Below are 13007 nucleotides of genomic sequence, written 5' to 3'. Positions count from 1 at the left end.
CCATCTGATTGGCTGAGAAGGAAACACGTGATCTAACTGTTTTCTATTTCTGGAAACTCTTAATATTCGCCTCGAGCATGCACATGTCCAAAACAACAACAAATGCTGTTTCCTATTTCTGGACACCTTCACATTCGCTGAGAGCGTGCACTTGGCCAAAACAACAACAAGATCTTGAAGGAAGTGTCATTGACCCTGTCCCCGTTAGACTCAATCATCCAACAAAGTGTGAAAGTTCATGTTTTTCCATTCTCACTGACAAAAACCATAAAACATACATAAATTGCTGTTGAAATCCATTAATGTGAGAAAGTTCCTGTTTTTTCATTCTCACTGAAAAAAACTATAAAACAGACATGAACTGCTGTTGACATCCATGAAAAACATCAAATAAATTGACCAACACACATAACCCTCCAAGAAAACATCCATCAATGTGAGAAAATTCCTGTTTTTTCAAGTGAGAAAAATTCTGTTTTTTCATTCTCAGTGAGAAAACCATAAACCACGTGGTAACGTTCGGACCTCCTGAGGCATTTCTACTGACTCCACGATGAGAATTGCAGAGAAGCTTTCCAGAGACAGTTGGATATTAAACAAGAGAGGGTAAAATTTCGATAGCATAGTTTTGGAAAAATCACTTGTAACGTAGCAGGTGGTGTCTTAGGGAGGAAGTTTAAAAACAAATCTAGGAATAATAGTTATAATGCTTTAAGTTTAGTAGAGATGAGGAAGGAGAAGAGATGAGGAAATATTTCTGTATAAGAAATATTTCAGAGATACGTCATATGAAAATTAAAAGGATTGTAAAAGAACTGGTGAAAGCATGAAAATATGAATTAAGGAAGTGTGAAGTGGAGGCCATGGGTAAAATTTCTGAATTTCTGGATGATGTAGCCAGACGGTATAGTAGTAAAATACTTTACTGGCATGCTAAAAAACTGAGAGGGAACAGTCACTCTGAACTGTCCCAGTTAAGGACAGGAACAGAGCCACAATTGGTATTAAACAAACAGTTGAAAAGAGATGGCCAAAACATTATGGACGTTTAGCACATTGAATGTGCTAAACGTCCATAAAGTTACAGGACATTATTTAGAAAGGAATGAAAATGTTTGTGACACTGGAAGTGAGGGAAAGTCTTTTACGAGGAATAATTGGAGACAGTACTAAAAGGTTTTAAAAACAATAGGGTCCTAGGTGCTGATCTTGTGGTAAATGAGTCTTTCTTATATGGTGATTGTGAAGTTAGAGATAATTAGCTTTAAAGTTAGGGATAAATTACTGAAGATTATAAATAGGATTTTTGAAAAAGGAGAAGTATGGTACCTAGAGATTTTCAGAAAACTTTAAATAAGCCCCTCTATGAGAAAGGTGATAAGAGTGCCTAAGGAACACGGCAAAGGCTTTGAAAGAGCATGGAGTCAAATTGTAAGCTTAGATCATGCTGATGACTAATGCTAATGTTTGATAATGTTATGACAATGATAATTTTATGACGATGATAATGTTATGACAATGATAAAAATAGATGATAATGTTAAGATGATGGATGCATTGAAGACGCTAAAAGTAGAATATCCAAGACTCGGGGTTGTTTTTTCACTGTTTAAATGAGTTCGGAAGAATAGGAAGATGTCTCTGAATCAAGATTATAATATTGGAAGGTATAGTGATGACAATGGTCAAATACAGTTCTGAAACGTAGGTGCCCCAAAAGACGGAGACGAATTTATTAAATGTGTACCAGAAAAATTGTCTATAGATTGTTATGGGTTTCCGTCTGACTGACTGTATTTCAAACAGTAAATCTTATGAAAAACTTGATTTCTTACTTGATTCGAAGCACGGCTCTATTTTGATTTCTAGGGATATAATGAGAGTAAGTCTGAGATGGCTAGGACATATTTTGTGGTTGAAGGTTGACCGACTGCCAATGATGGTCTTGGCAACCATATAGGGCCAAACGAAAAGCAGGTCGTCCCCGAATGGGCTGGGAGGAGGTCGTAAGGAAGGATTTAAGGGAGACTGGAACTTCGTAGGAAAGCGTAAAGAGGGGAGGCTTTGAATAGTTCGGGGTGGAGATGACCGTGCGCTGCCATTTTGGCCTCAGGTGACTTGGTGTTGCATTGAATTGTCAGTAATAGTAGCAGTGGTAGTGTCACATATCAGAGACAACGCTACAGCGTTGCCTATATTAAAGGCCATACGGCTCTAATGTTTTATTATTTATTTATTTTTCCAAGAGGCACTTCGTATGGAAGGGAAGTCGCATAAACTTCGGAAGGGGCTCATTCGATTGCAAATCGAGAGTTCTAGTGCCCCATTTAAGGTTCAAAAGTGATTGGAAGCCAACTAACACCCCTTCCACGCCCACCATTTCCCCAAACCCATCCAATCAAAATTTTGAGATAGCCATTTTGTTCTACGTACTTGATTTCCACATAGAAATAATGTTTTTGAGGAGGACACTCCCCCAACAACCCTGAAGGGCAAGGGTTTTAAGTTATGCCCTAGGGGCATATAAGCTTTTTATAGAAAGCTTTGTCGTAGAAACTTCAAAAAGTGCTCATTTGATTGGAAATTCAAAGGGCTAGTGCCCTTTTTAATAGTCAAAATTGATTGGAGAGTAACTAACCCCCCTCTCACGCTCACCTTTTCCCCAAACACATCCAATAAAAATTTTGAAATAGCCATTTTGCTCAACTTAGTTGAAAGTTCTGGATATTAGGTCTTTGAGGTTGCCACCCCCCCCCCCCCCCTCATAGCCCTCAGGGCAAGGGTTGTAAATTATGCCCTAGGGGCATATAAGGTTCTTATAGAAAGTGTTGTCGTAGAAACTTCAAAAAGGTCTCATGCAATTGGAAATTTAAATGGCTAGTGCCCTTTTTAATACTCGAAAGTGATTGGAAGGAAATTAACACCCATTCCACGCCCACCATTTGCCCAAACACATTCAATAAAAATTTTGGGATAGTCATTTTGTTCAAGGTAGTTGAAAGTCTAGGAAACTATATCTTTGAGCAGGAATACTCCCCCTGCAGTCTTCAGGGCAAGGGTTAAAAATTATGCCCTGGGGGCATATATGGTTCTTATGGAGGGAATGCTTGAATAAACTTCAGAGAGGGCTCATTTGATTGAAAATTGAAAGTTTTAGTTCACTTTTCAAGCGTCAAGAGACATCGGAGGGTAACCACCCCCCCACGCCCTTTTTTCCCAAATGCATCCGATAAAAGAGATAGCTATTTTGTTAAAAATGGTTCAAAGATCATACAACAAACACTCCGGTGTCGACAAAACCCCTCAGTGCCCAGGGACAGGCGTTTTAAGTTATGCCCTGGGGACATATATAGCTCTTATGGAAGGGATGCTCGTATAAACTTCGGAGAGGGCTCATTTGATTGGATATTGAATGTTCTTGTTCACTTTTTAAGAGTCAAAAGAGATCAGAGGGTAACTAGGCCCCCCCCCATGCCCTAAAGGCATCAGATAAAAATTTTGAGATAGACATTTTGCTAAAAAAGTTAAAAGTTCAGATAACAAGAACTCCGGTGTCGACACAGCCCCCCAGGCCCGGGGATTGGCGTTGTAAGTTATGCCATGGGGGCATATATTGTTATAGAGGGGATGTTCGTATAAACGTCATAGAGGGTCATTTAATTGGAAATTGGAAGTTTTAATTCACTTTTTAAGAGTCAAAAGTGATCGGAGGGCAGATAGCGTCCCCCCATGCTCCATTTATTTTTTCTCAGAGGCACTTCATATAGAAGGGGTCGTCGTATAATCTTCAAAGCGGGGCTCATTCGATTGGAGGTCGAGAGTTCTAGTGCCCTTTTTTAGGAGTCAAAAGTGATCGGAGGGCAACTAGCCTTCCCCCCCCCCTTAAGTCCTTTCCCCCCAAACACATCTGATAAAAAATTTGAGGTAGCCATTTTGTTAAAATAGTTCAAAGATCATATAACAAAAACTCCTTTACGTATGGTCATTTCGTTAAAAATAGCTCACAGGTGAGATAAAAAAAAAACTCTTGCGTCGATACAACCCCCCTGGGCCCGGGGCCGGCGTTGTAAGCATTGCCAGGAGCGAATCTCCAGCATTTTTATGAGGGGGGGGGGCAAGAGGGGTTCATATCTGGATAATCAAAGGGCATGGGATGTATAATATATTTTTTTTTCTCCACATTATTGGGGGAGGGGTAAATCCCGCCCCCCTTGCCACCCCTAAACGACAACCCTGGGCAGTTCTCTGGGGACATATATGGTTCTTATGGAAGTTATGCTCGTACAAACTTTGGAGAGAGCTCATTTTATTCGAGATTCAAAGTTCTAGTTCACTTTTAAAGAGTCAAAAGATATCGGAGGGCAACTAGACCCCCCCCTCCATGTCCATTTTTCATCAAACCCATCCGATGAGAACTTTGAGATATCCATTTTTTTTAAATAGTTCAAATATCATATAATGAAAACTCCGGGGTCGACACAACCCCCCAGGGCCCGGCGGCAGGCGTTGTAAGTAATGCTCTGGGGGCATATATAGTTCTTATGGAAGGGATGTGGAGTGCAACTAGCCCCCCCCCCCCCTCTCCACGCCCTATTTTCCTCAAATCCATCCGATAAGAACTTTGAGAGAACCTTTTTTTTTCAAAATGGTTCAAAGGTCGACATAATCCTTCAGGGATTGGCATATACAGCTGTTGTAGATGGGATGCTCGTATAAACTGCAGAGAGGACTCATTTGATTGGAAATTGGAAGTGCTAGTTTAGTTTTTAAGAATCAAAAGAGATCAGAGGGCAACTATCCCCCCGCACGCAGCCCCCCCAGGACCCGGGGGTTGGCGTTGTAAGTTATGCCCTGGGGGTATATTTGGCTGTTATGGAAGGGATGTTTGTATAAACTTCCTAGGGGGCTCATTTGACTGGAAATTGAAAGTTGTAATTCACTTTTTAAGAGTCAAAAGCGATCTTTGGATTTATCGGCTGGATAAACCCATCCGATAAAATTGGAGGTGACCGTTTTGTTAAAAATAGTTCAAACATCAGATATAAAAACTCCGGGGTCGACATAGCCCCCCAGGGCCCAGGGACAGGTGTTTTAAGTTATGCTTTGGGGGTATATATGGTTCTTATAGAAGGGGATGCTAGTATAAAATTTAGAGAGGGCTCATTTGATTGAAAATACAAAGTTCTAGTTTATTTTAAAAAAGTCAAAAGAGACCGAATGCCAATTAGCCCCCCCCCCACGGCCTTTTTTCCCCAACCCCATCCGATAAAATTTCGAGATTGCCATTTGTTAAAAATAGTTCAAACAACAGATAATAAAAACTCCGAGGTTGACACAAACCCATTTTTTCACTTTTATATTGTTACTTTGGTACCAGTTTTGATACTTTGACAAACATTTGATTTTGTTTTTAAAAGTTTGATTTTGAAATAATGAATTTTTAAAAACTTGGTACTTTTTGCAATCAAAAACGAACAAAAATTAATTAAAAAAAATACTTTCCAAAAATAAGTTTTTCAAAGAAAAGTAAAGGCCATTTTAAACTTTAACTCAGCAGATACCAATACCTGTTAAAATTCAAACTCAAGACGACCAGAAATTACTATTAAAGAATAAATGAAACCCAAAACGAACAGAATTTAAATAAACAATCATTGCAAAAAATATGCAACAAGTAATAATATAATTGAATGAATAGATCTTACAGCGAGTAATGCTTAGATTGAAATTTAAAATTTAAAACGAAAAAAAATATTTTGCTATTGAAGTATAAATGAAACTTAAAACGAACAGAAATCAAATAAACAATCAATGCAAAAAAACATACAATGGATATTAATGTAAATGAATAAACAAATCTTAAAACGAGTGAAACTTAAATTGAATATACAAATCCAGCTTGAAACGAAAAAAGATTACTACAAACAAGGGCTTGGGTATTGCCTCCTTCTCTCACTGTAAAGTCTAAAATCTACTGCGTCATTGGCGCTTTACTGAAAACTGTATGCGTCTTGAACAGTCTTGGAAAATATAAACAACATCAAATTGAATATTTGATGTATAATGATATTAATTGTTGAAAGATCCATCAGTTCAATAATTTATTTCATTGTAATTTTATTTTTATTTTCAATGCTGCAAGAACTGGAAAAGACGCAGTAGGCTTTTGGTTTTTACAATTCAGGAAGGGGGCAGTATCCAAACTCTTATTTGTAGTGAAACTATATTCGTCTTGAGCAATTTTAGAAATAACTAATAAATTAAACTGAATATTTGATGTATAATGATGTTAAATGCTGAACGCTCATTAGTTCAAAATTTTACTATAATTTTAATGTTTGTTTTCATTATTAAGTACAAATGAAAATATTTGTAATAAAATTGGTTTTCAGTAAAGTGCCAATGACGCAGTAGGTTTTAGACTTTTGTAGTGAGAGAAGGAGACGCTACCCAAACTTCTGTTTGTAGTGATTTTTATTTATTTCAAGCTGGATTGACATGTTCAATTTAATTTTCACTTGTTTTAAGATTTGTTTATTCATTTACATTAATATCTATTGTATGTTTGTTTGCATTTATTGTTCATTTAATTTCTGTTCGTTTTAAGTTTCATTTATACTTCTATAGCAAAATATTTTTTTTTGTTTTAAGCTTGATTTTCATATTCAATCTAAGCATTACTCGCTTTAAGATCTATTTATATAATTATATTATTACTTGTTGCATGTTTTTGCTATGATTGTTCATTTAATTTCTGTTCGTTTTGGATTTCATATTTTCTTTAATAGTAATTTCTGGTCATTTTGAGTTTGAATTTTAACAGGTATTTGTATCTGCTGAGCTAAAGTTTAAAGTGGGCTTTACTTTTCTTTGAAAACTTATTTTTTGGAATTTTTTTTTTATTAATTAATGTTAAACAGTGAAATTATTGTACATGCATTATTAAGAAATTTTATCAAGATAATTCAAAATCTTGATTGTGAAGCAGATAGCTAGCAGATTGTGAAATCTGCATTTAAGCATTCAAGATACAAATTATTCAAGTATCAATTATTTTGCACATATTTTGTCTATACAGATATGTCTTAAAGTGATCATCGTAGATAAATAAAGTGTAGATGCGAGCTTTTTACTGTTCATTAGTGTATATGTCCATTGGCTAATTAGTATACTTTTTTTGTACAGAACGATTTCAGTGGATATAATGTTCTATAAGTGGAATCAATATACCTCAAATTAAAACTTGGTTAACATTCATTATAAATACAAATTAGGTAGACATCAAGTTGGCTTGGAATAAAAATTTAGTCTTTAGATGGATTTCAAAAAGATCAAAAACTATTTCTACCCTAGTACCTCCATCATGGACAATTGAGCCTAAGCAGGAAGTGAAGTTTTTGGACGGGATGACTTCCCAACTCCACTGTGCTGCAAGTGGCTTTCCAGAACCTCTTATAAAATGGAAAAAAATGCTAGGTAAGCACTTTAAACATGTATGGATTTTTAAATATTACCTTTCAACTTTAAAATAAATCCTGACCTGGTTTTTAGTTTAGATCTGGCCTGGTCTTTTAGAAATTTGGATATATGACATGACATTGTATATTTAAGCATTGTATTTCTAAATCAAAGAAAACATTACTACACACACAATGAAAATTCTGGTACCATGATAGGATACAAACGTCTTTACACGTCTGTTTTTATTTGAGAACGACCAAGTCATGTTCAACTAAATTCCAGAGATTTTGTAATTTCATCTATTAGCTCGATTTTTTCTTGTAAGTTAATTTTTCTCTGCTATCTTAAACATTAAAATGTTTGTAAAGTTCAGTATTTCTACTCATGCTAAATGCACAATAATTATTTGGTTCGCTTTTATAAATTTCTTCAGGAATCTTGAGGACAAATAGAAGAAAAAGCCTACAGACAAAACAAAACAATATTTCCGTAAGACTTACATATTGCAAGTGCCTCAAAGGAAAAAAAATTCCCCCAAAAATTTCTGAATTACTAAAAAAAATGTTTTTTATCCTGCTACATGCTTTTCATATAGAAAATGTTTGCATAACTTTTTGAATTGAAAAAAATCTTTTGTTCGTTAGTAGAGAGGGGTCATGAGCTCGTGACAGTACCACGTGGTTTATGGTTTTCTCAGTGAGAATGAAAAAACAGGAATTTTCTCACTTGAAAAACCATGAATTTTGTCACATTTATGGTTGTTTTCATGGATGGTTATGTGTGTTGTTCGATTTATTTGATGTTTTTCTCGGATGTCAACATCAAATTATGGATGTTTTATGGTTTTTGTCAGTGAGAATTTGAAAAACAGGAACTTTGTCACATTTATGGATGTCAACAGCAATTCATGTCTGTTTTATGGTTTTCTCAGTGAGAATGAAAAAACGTACAGCAATTTATGGATGTTTTATGGTTTTTGTCAGTGAGAATTTGAAAAACAGGAACTTTCTCACTTGGAAAACCATAAACCACGTGGTCCTGTCACGAGTAGCACCTGTGAACTTGAAACAACAAATTAATTTCCCCTTTCTTGACAGATCAATCAATCAATGACATCATCTGTCAGACTTTAAAAATTTTCGCCTAGAAACATTTCTCCAGGAATAGATCCAAATCATTAATGTCTTTGCCTCGGGAACAGTTCTACTGGTCGAACTCCAAAAGATATTAATAACCAAAGGCCATGGAAACATCTTAGCGATGAATTGTTTTAGCACGCGAAAAGGTTTCTTATTAATTTGAAATGCGTTAGCGCAGAGATGCCAATAACAAAGGAACACGCTGAATTTACGTTTAGGGATTATTTGGGAGAAACCGTTTTAGACAGGTTATGGAACTATTTCGGCGAAACAGATAGAGACATTTTAAAAGAAGATTTTTGAAGTGATTTTAGAAGAGAATTTAATGGTGAAACTCTGTGGTCGTTATAATACACAAGTTTCATTTGAACAGTGTTGTGAGGTCCTCTAACCCAACCCCAAAGGGTTCCAATCCTCCTACCCAACCCCGAAGGAAGCCCCCCGGTCCTCAAAGGCCCCCCAAGCTCCCAAAGGGCCACCGGCGCCCCCAAAGGCCCACCCAGACCCTCAACGGCCATCCCCAGGCCCCCCAAAGGCCCATCGAGCTCCCAAAGGACCAACGGGGTCCCAAAGGCCCTCCACCGGTCCCCAAATGTTCCCCAGGCCCCCAACTATCCCCCCGGACCCTCAAAGGCCCCCCAAGCTCCCAAAGGGCCACCGGCGCCCCCCAAGGCCCACCCAGACCCCCAAACGCCATCCCCCGGGCCCCAAAGGTCCATCGAGCTCCCAAAGGATCAACGGGGTTCCAAAGGTCCTCCACCGGTCCCCAAATGTTCCCCAGGCCCCCAACTGCCCCCCGGACCCCCAAAGGCCCTCCCTGTGCCGCAAAGGCCCTCCCTGTGCCCCAAAGGCCCTCTCCCGGCCCCCAAAGGTCCACCCAGACACCCAAAGGCCATCCCCGGGCCCCCCAAAGGCCCATCGAGCTCCCAAAGGACCAACGGGGTCCCAAAGGCCCTCCACCGGTCCCCAAATGTCCCCCAGACCCCAAAGGCCATCCCCGGGCCCCCCAAAGGCCCATCGAGCTCCCGTCTTTCGTTGATGTGTGTTGTCTGAAACCTATGATTTGGGATGTGTAGTTTGCTACTTCAGGCTTTTCTGAGCTAAGGTTTCATAGTATTTCCTAGGTGAATGTTGTCTGAAACCAATAGTTTGGGATGAGTAGTTTGCTATTTCAGGCTTTTATGAGCTAGGTTTCTTAGCCTTTCATTGGTCTGTGTTGACTGAAACTTATGATTTGGGATATGTAGTTTGCTATTTTTGACTTTTCTGAGTTGGATTTCTTAGTCTTTCATAGGTGTGTGGTGTCTGAAACCTATGATTTGGGATGTGTAGTTTGCTATTTTCGACTTTTCTGAGCTGGATTTCTTAGCCTTTCATAGGTGAATGCTGTCAGAAAATTATGATTTGGGATGTATAGTTTGCTTTTTCAGGCTTTTCTGAGCTGAGGTTTTCTAGTATTTTGTAGGTGAATGTTGTCTGAAACCAATAGTTTGGGATGAGTAGTTTGCTATTTTTGACTTTTCTGAGCTAGGTTTCTTAGTCTTTCGTTGGTGTGTGTTGACTGAAACCGATGATTTGGGATATGTAGTTTGCTATTTTTGACTTTTCTGAGCTGGATTTCTTAGTCTTTCATAGGTGTGTGTTGTCTGAAACATATGATTTGGGATGGGTGGATTGCTACTTTTGACCCTTCTGAGCTGGATTTCTTAGCCTTTCATAGGTGTTTGTTGTATGAAACCTATAGTTTGGGATGACTAGTTTGCTATTTTTGACTTTTCTGAGCTAGGTTTCTTAGCCGTTCATAGGTGAGTGTTGTCTGAAACCGATGATTTGGGATATGTACTTTGCTATTTCCGACTTTTCATAACCGGATTTCTTAGTCTTTCGTAGGTGTGTGGTGTCTGAAACCTATGATTTGGGGGGTGTGGGTTGCTATTTTTTGACTTTTCTGAGCTGGATTTCTTAGCCATTCGTAGGTGTGTGTTGACTGAAACCAATGATTTGGGATGGTTAATTTGCTATTTTTGACTTTTCTGAGCTAGATTTCTTAGCCTATCATATGTGTGTCCTTTCAGAAAATTATGATTTGGGAGGTGTAGTTTGCTTTTTGGACTTTTCAGAGCTAGGATTCTTAGTCACTCATAGGTGTTTGTTGTCTGAAACTTCGAGTTTGGGATGAGTAGTTGGCTATTTCAGACTTTTCTGAGCTAAGGTTTCTTAGTATTTCGTAGGTGAATGCTGTCTGAAACTTATGATTTGGGATATGTAAATTACTATTTCGGGCTTTTCTGAGTGAGCTAGGTTTCTTAGTCTTTCGTTGGTGTGTGTTGTCTGAAACCTATGATTTGGGATGGGTGGATTGCTACTTTTGACTTTTCTGAGCTGGATTTCTTAGCCTTTCATAGGTGTTTGTTGTCTGAAACCTATAGTTTGGGATGACTAGTTTGCTATTTTTGACTTTTTTGAGCTAGGTTTCTTAGCCGTTCATAGGTGAGTGTTGTCTGAAACCTATGATTTGGGATATGTAATTTGCTATTTCCGACTTTTCATAACCGGATTTCTTAGTCTTTCGTAGGTGTGTGGTGTCTGAAACCTATGATTTGGGATGTGTGGGTTGCTATTTTTTGACTTTTCTGAGCTGGATTTCTTAGCCATTCGTAGGTGTGTGTTGACTGAAACCTATGATTTGGGATGGTTAATTTGCTATTTTTGACTTTTCTGAGCTAGATTTCTTAGCCTATCATATGTGTGTCCTTTCAGAAAATTATGATTTGGGGGGTGTAGTTTGCTTTTTGGACTTTTCTGAGCTAGGATTCTTAGTCACTCATAGGTGTTTGTTGTCTGAAACTTCGATTTTGGGATGAGTAGTTGGCTATTTCAGACTTTTCTGATCTAAGGTTTATTAGTATTTCGTTGGTGATTTCTTTATGAAAAATATTTTTTTGGATATTTATATTAATATTTAGTGATTTTCTTTTTTTTATTTATTATTCTTTCATAGTTTTCTAGTGTCTGAAACATATGATTTGGGATGTGTAGTTTGCTATTTTTGAATTTTCTGAGTTAGGTTTCTTAGCCTTTCATAGGTATGTGTTGTCAGTACATTATGATTTGGGATGTGTAGTTTGCTATCTCAAGCTTTTCTGAGCTAAGGTTTTCTAGTATTTCGTAGGTGAATGTTGTCTGAAACCAATAGTTTGGGATGAGTAGTTTGCTATTTTTGACTTTTCTGAGCTAGGTTTCTTAGTCTTTCGTTGGTGTGTGTTGACTGAAACCTATGATTTGGGATATGTAGTTTGCTATTTTTGACTTTTCTGAGCTGGATTTCTTAGTCTTTCATTGATGTGTGTTGTCTGAAACCTATGATTTGGGATGGGTTGATTGCTAGTTTTGACTTTTCTGAGCTTGTTTTCTTAGCCTTTCATAGGTGTTTGTTGTCTGAAACCTATAGTTTGGGATGACTAGTTTGCTATTTTTGACTTTTCTGAGCTAGGTTTCTTAGCCGTTCATAGGTGAGTGCTGTCTGAAACCTATGATTTGGGATATGTAATTTGCTATTTCCGACTTTTCATAACCGGATTTCTTAGTCTTTCGTTGGTGTGTGGTGTCTGAAACCTATGATTTGGGGGTGTGTGGGTTGCTATTTTTTGACTTTTCTGAGCAGGATTTCATAGCCATTCGTAGGTGTGTGTTGACTGAAACATATGATTTGGGATGGTTAATTTGTTATTTTTGACTTTTCTGAGCTAGATTTCTTAGCCTTTCATAGGTGTGTCCTTTCAGAAAATTATGATTTGGGAGATATAGTTTGCTTTTTGGACTTTTCAGAGCTAGGATTCTTAGTCACTCATAGGTCTTTGTTGTCTGAAACTTCGAGTTTGGGATGAGTAGTTGGCTATTTTTTGACTTTTCTGAGCTAAGGTTTCTTAGTATTTCGTAGGTGAATGCTGTCTGAAACTTATGATTTGGGATGGTTAATTTGCTATTTCCGGCTTTTATTAGCTAGGTTTCATAGCCTTTCATAGGTGTATGTTGTCAGAAAATTACGATTTGGGATGTGTAGTTTGCTATTTGAACTTTTCAGAGCTAGGATTCTTAGCCCATCATAGGAGTTTGTTGTCTGAAACTTATGTTTTGGGATGGGTGGATTGCTACTTTTGACCTTTCTGAGCTGGATTTCTTAGCCGCTCATAGGAGTGTGTTGTCTGAAACTTATGATTTGGGGATATGTAAATTACGTTTTGGGGCTTTTCTGAGTTGGACACTTCTAAATTTTTCCACACACGAAAACTTACACACACACACGTCAAAACTTACACACACAAAAGCTTAAACACACAAAAACGTACACACACACACACAAAAAAACTTACATACAAACTCAAAAAACTTACATCCACACGAAAA

The 13007-nt window shown here is 37.7% G+C and overlaps 1 protein-coding gene across 1 annotated transcript in view; it reads left to right on the top strand.

Annotated features, from left to right (window-relative positions):
- LOC148942772 (cell adhesion molecule Dscam2-like) overlaps window positions 1–13007 on the top strand; it is a 551837-nt gene that overhangs the window by 377822 nt on the left and 161008 nt on the right. The window contains exon 10 of the mRNA XM_089101980.1: window positions 7354–7476. Coding sequence (XP_088958106.1) covers window positions 7354–7476 — 123 coding nt within the window. The remainder of the gene's footprint in view (window positions 1–7353; window positions 7477–13007) is intronic.

This window comes from Artemia sp. Qi Xiang Cuo, chromosome 16, assembly GCF_049724085.1.
Source record: "Artemia sp. Qi Xiang Cuo chromosome 16, ASM4972408v1, whole genome shotgun sequence".
Taxonomy (NCBI): Eukaryota; Metazoa; Arthropoda; class Branchiopoda; order Anostraca; family Artemiidae; genus Artemia; species Artemia sp. Qi Xiang Cuo.
This window is presented reverse-complemented; position numbering and strand designations above follow the sequence as displayed.